This window comes from Pinus tabuliformis, chromosome 2_1 (genome assembly GCF_031772625.1).
Source record: "Pinus tabuliformis cultivar Carrire ecotype Pingquan chromosome 2_1, CPIR1, whole genome shotgun sequence".
NCBI lineage: Eukaryota > Viridiplantae > Streptophyta > Pinopsida > Pinales > Pinaceae > Pinus > Pinus tabuliformis.
Genome location: NC_142299.1, coordinates 810,864,626 through 810,870,478, shown reverse-complemented (window position 1 = coordinate 810,870,478; position 5,853 = coordinate 810,864,626). Strand labels below are relative to the sequence as shown.

Below are 5,853 nucleotides of genomic sequence, written 5' to 3'. Positions count from 1 at the left end.
GGAAGTTATATGAATGATGATGATTAAGATAAATCTAATAAGAAGGATGGAAGGCATGAAAGATTCTCCAATGTCATAGATAGAAGTTAATCTCCCTAAGTTAAGTGGGAGCTTGGACAACAGTAAGAGTATATCTCCCAAGTTGAGAGGGAGGACATATTATAGTCATGATGGATACCTTGAAGAAGAAATTGGAGAATAAATTATAAGGTGATGCTGAAAGAAGGAAAGAAGGGTCTGGTTCTAGGATATGTAGGTGCAAGTGAAGTAGGAAAGGAAGTTGTATGATTGAGGAATCTTCTATCAAGATTTGTTTGGGAAGCCTCTAAGTCTTATTGTGATAAATTATGAAGCAGCATCGAGATGTCTAAAGACCCTGAAGGTTTGTGTTTACTTATGAGTATTTGAAAGGTTGTTACTGATTTGGGTTATGATTGTTCAGGTAAATACTTCAAAGTTTTTGAAAAGCATGCTTGAATTTATCAATCTGTTTGATCAAGAAATATTTGATGTGTTGATGGACATCTGGCTGACATATGTGTGTATGTCTAGTTCCCGAAGTAGGGAGGGTGGCATTGGTCATAGAGCTCTGACCTTGCATTGCACACCTAGTTCCCTAGGTTGATGGTTAATAAGTAATCCTAATGGTACCTAGAGAGGCTGAAAACTTTATTCCATCTTAGTCCCATCCAGATAGATTTCCCTAGTCAAGAATCTAGTCTGTGGGACTGTGAGTGCCTAACCTCTTCATGGTTCATGTGTTTTGAGATCTTCCATGTACTTGTATATGTATGTATGAATACCTCCCTAGTTAAGAGGGAGTGTTGAAGAATGCAACTAGGGTCGGTCTTCATAATTGTATTTGAGTCATAAAGAAATGTATTTATCTAAAGAAAGAAAAATAATTTTTTATTATCATTGTTATGACTTATTAAAACATCATCATATTTTAGGTTAAATTCCCCATTGAGGACTTCTAGGTTTTGTCTTGAGCCATTAGAGTCATTTTCCATTTAAAGAGACCCTTCTTGGGCTTTTAAATCATGTTAAAAGAATTAATATTGAGTAAAATAAGTAATTTGTCACCTCCACACCAAGTCAGCCCTTACTTGATCAAGTCGGCCTACATGAGGATAATTCAACCTCCAGAAAAGGGTATATATACTAGTTCGATTCATTTGGAAGACACTCTCTCACAAGTTCGATATCCAAGAAGAAGAAGCAAAGAAAGTGTGAAGTTGCAAAAGAAGGAGGAGATTTGCTAGAAGAAATAAAATTGAAGTTTTTTTGGGTTGTCTCTCTCTCACACATGTGGATTTACTAGGGTATTTACTAGAAGCAAAGAAAGTGTGAAGTTGCAAAAGAAGGAGGAGATTTGCTAGAAGAAATAAAATTGAAGTTTTTTTGGGTTGTCTCTCTCTCACACATGTGGATTTACTAGGGTATTTACTGGGTCGAAGTTCTGGTGCTGGGAAGGTCAAAGTTCTGGATTTACTGGGTCGAAGTTACTACTGGATCGAAGTTACTGCTCGGTCGAAGTGACTGTTGGGTCGAAGTTACTGTTGGGTCGAAGTTCTGTTGGGTCAAATTTTTGTTGCTGGGGAGGTTGAAATTCTGTTGTTGCTTCTAGATCGAAGTGTTGTATCTATGTTGAAGTTCAGTTGTTGTTGCAAGGTCGAAATTCTAGGTTCAAATTGTTACTGGAAGGTTATCATCTATAAAAAAGGGAAGGGTTGACTTGGTGGTTGGAGGAAGTCTATGTCTAGGTCAAGGATTCTTGAATCATCTCATGAAATTATTAGAGGAAGAGTTATTGACTGGGCTTTTCCCTGGTTGTCCACCTACATCTGGTGTCTTTGATCTTGGTGCTATGGTTATTGGTAATTGCTTGATGAACTAAATTGAAAGAACACAAGAAAGTTAATAAAAACATAAAAATATCACAAATAATTATCAACATATAAAAAAATATTTCTTCCTTTCTAATTTTCTAACATTAAATGCCCTTAGATCACAATGACTTAATCCATCAATTTATCAAATTAATTAATCTTTTATAAAATATCAAAATTAATTATATATATATATATATATATATATATATATATATATATATAATTAATAAAAATAATTCTAATTAATTAATACTTAAACTAAATAAAAAATATATTTTTATAATTTAAAATAAATTAAATAACAAAATTAAATAACTAATTAATTTATAAATATTAATTAATAAAAATAACAAAATCAAAATAGTTTAATTAATTTAAAAAATAAAAACTTTATAACATTATTGTTAAACTATGATACAATTTCCATATTTTATTCATTATATTTATCTAATGTGATAGAGGAAAAAGCCCTATGATTGTTATCATAGTTAAAAGCATTCCATATTTATAATTCGTGAATCTACCAGAGTGGTTCTTAATTACACCATGAAAGAGTAATGTTGCCCATAACTTTTCACCATGCTAAATTGTCCCAATACTATGCATATGTACTTTTCACCGTGCTAAATTGTCCCAATACTATGCATATATTTAGGTAGTTAAGAGAATTCATTTTTAAGAAAAATTTACAATATCTTATCTCTTTAATAATGGTGAGTAGTAAATATTTTTGGTATTTTTATAATGGAGTTGTTTTTAGTGCAATTTTTTGGAGATTCCGCTGATGGAATCTGGCGGAAAAAATTGAGGTTAAATTTTGATTTGTATTATTTAAAATGGTTTTTTAACTGTATATTTGGATTCAACACCCTGAAAAACCCCTAGGACGCTTTGATTGTGCAGAAATTAACTATCAAACTTGCAATTTCAATAAATTGCTGCCAGATTTTAGAAAAATTTGACAAAAAAACCCACCAAAAAAACTTCCAAAAAAACCTCATTAAAAACAACTCCTTTTTATAATTTCACTCTAAACCGCCACTAAACCGCCACTTAATGCGAGCAACTCATTTCCAGCAGAGTTTTTAGAGCTGGACGAAATATGTTGCGTTGTATATATAATAAAAAAATAAAATCCATAGTCCCAGCCCTGGTACACCACCAATACCAAACCTTTGGGAATGTGCAAACCACTTGACGGATTATTATATACGGAAAAAATGGCTAAAATCAATGTACCTGAGACTGACAAACCACGCCTCCTTTAAATACGCCGACTCGCCGAGTATGACTACGATTATTTCCTAGACAAGTGGGTTATTCTAAGACGTCTCAGAGAAGATACGATTCTATTTACTTTAGATACGACTCTACGAGATGTCCATTTCCATTTAGAATATTAGTTTCCTGTCACTATTCAGCAACTCTAAGGATTCCTTAGGGTGGTTTTCTTAATACAATCATCAATTATAAAAATTCCTTAAGTGGTTTTTCTAAATACAATCAACTATAAAGATTCCCCATGTGGTTTCTCTAAATACAATCATCATCTATTAGGATTCCCTATTGTTTATTTTAAATACGATCACTCGGTAATTTTTAATAAATGTGTAAGTTACATTATAGACTCCACTCCACAATAAAGTACTCCATGCTTAAAATATAAAGATTTTGTAACTTTGTCGTTTTACAATTCCATGATTTCAATAAATATTCAAAACTAAAACCATATGGTGTACGAACAAAATTGGTCATCAATCAATTAAAAAATCATACAAATAATGTTTGTGGTGCAGAATGAATGCTGCCCACTCCAGAAATTGCTATGTAGCTTCACGCTATCAATGTGGAGACAAAACTGACTATTGGGGGCCGACTATTGGGGCCAGTTGCACTTTTGCCTTCCGCCCACGAGTATCACGTGTCATGAAGTGGGAATCCGGAAGACGCGTTGCTCCGTTCCAGTCCACTTAAGTATAAAAAAATTGCAGCGTGATAAATTTAATAAAGTCGAAAGCATCCACCGACATTTTAAAATGGTTGCTGTGGCCCCGCCAACGAAAGGAATATCTGGTCTGCCGAATCCTTCCCTTCTTTCGACTGCAATGTCGCCGTCTTCATCGTGGTGTAAGGAGCCACGTTGTTGATTCTGCATTATCACCAAAACCCCTCATCGATTAATACACAGTTCCCTAAATTTAACAGATATATAAACTTCGAAAATTATTTAATCGTCCGATATCACCTAAATCACCTAAATGCACCGGCCAAATTAAATTGTTAATGAAAGTTTGGTTACCTTTCCTTCCGCTTCTGGAGGAAGCGTTGCAGAGATAATTTCCTGACTATTTCCAGGCCTGCACTCGCAATAAATAAACAATGTTAAAAACCCTCCCTATGTTGAAAACCTTTTTCTATCTTTTCACAGACAATCTAGCCACTCTTTTTAATATAAAATGTGTGCAATCGGCGTCTTACCTATTGGAGGCCTTTGAGTTTGATTTTCGTTGACAGCGTTTGGCTGAGATTTTGAAGGCAGCGATTCTGACATCTGCTCGGTTTTACTGCTGGTAGTCGGAGATGTTCCTTTGTTGATCGAGCTATCAGAGCTAGCAAGACTCATAATGGCTTGGGCCTGCCAAGAAAAGGCAAAAAGTACTCTGTCAGATATAAAATATAGCCAAAAGGACTAAAGAATCAAACATTTGGTCGAAAAGATTACATAATTTTGTTGCTAATGCTTAAATTTTTTTTGCTCGGATAAGAATTAGACCTTGTCAGCTGGCACATCGTAAACATTCACCGCTCCGTTATAGAAAATAGTGAGTTGAGCTGTGGACGGTTGCTCCGTAGCTTTCGCTGGAGCAGATCTGCTCAAAATAGTGTAAATACACAAAATTAGCCTTATTTTAACATTTAGAGCTCTCTCAGTAAAAGAATTTTGAAAAACGAATCTCAAAAGACAAACGCCTGAACATGAAATACCTCGAATCCGGATCCGTTTGACCGGTTGCAAAAGGCAAGGTTATATTTGTTTCTGGAACTCTAGGGTTTGAACTGAAACGGCCAGTGCCTAGTGGAAACAATTCTATCAATTCCGCGTGACTCCGTGGCTCAGATTTTCCGTTTAAGCTCTCGGCCTCACGGTTGACATGAATGAAGTCGGCCTTCTTGTCCTCTGAAAGCGCGATTGATGAAAGCACCTTTTGCATCATTTGCGGTCTAATCCGCGACAGATCTTGCATTACTGTTGCAATCATCAAAAAAAGATACAAGATCAGCCAAAGCATTCTATCAAAACAAGAACGGAAGAAAATTTTCTAGAAAGACAGTATATTGCACGACCGATCTTGAAATAAAACTACCAGACAGATTTAAGAAACCATACATCTCGGCTTGGCGAATTGTTTTCCAGGGCATGATTCCAAACTGTTACTTCCATTCACAGCCGTTCCATTAGCTTCAGAGGCGCTCTGAACGCGCAGAAACTCCAAAGCCGCAGATGCACTTGTCGACATTGCTTATAAAATATTCCTATTTATCCCTAATTTTCTTCAAGCTTCTACCTGTTCTCAAAGGTTTGCTACTCCCGGATATCAATCAAAGAGCCGAATATATGTAGAGAATTTTTCCGAATCCTTGGCGAATAAGAAGATAAATAATGGAATCGGTGACCAGAAGACGCTGCTTTGCAAGTTACAGGTGTATATTCCGCATGTGGACATTGCGGTTGTCAAGCTAAATCGAGACCTTATTTTATTTTCCTCTAAAAGTAAAGGACACGTTCCCTTTGTGGACTCCACTAAACCAAGCATTTTGTATAGTCAAACAAGGCTACATCTCTCAGCGAATCTGACGGACCGCACCAATACCATTATCGATTATATAAATGGGAAGAAAAGGTCAAGACATATTTTAATTACATGTTAATGCGCACGAGGTTGCTTTCTTGAACGGA

General features: G+C 35.5%; 1 protein-coding gene across 1 annotated transcript; it reads right to left on the bottom strand.

Annotated features, from left to right (window-relative positions):
- Positions 1-3,631: 3,631 nt before the first annotated feature.
- On the bottom strand, positions 3,632-5,595 carry LOC149203062 (protein TIFY 10a-like). Its single transcript, XM_089400090.1, has 6 exons — positions 5,284-5,595; positions 4,881-5,142; positions 4,669-4,765; positions 4,374-4,530; positions 4,195-4,252; positions 3,632-4,044 (listed from the first exon to the last, which is right to left on the bottom strand). The coding sequence occupies exons 1-6, from the start codon at positions 5,411-5,413 to the stop codon at positions 3,927-3,929; spliced, it is 822 nt and encodes a 273-aa protein (XP_089256216.1). The 5' UTR covers positions 5,414-5,595; the 3' UTR covers positions 3,632-3,926.
- Between the last annotated feature and the right edge of the window lie 258 nt (positions 5,596-5,853).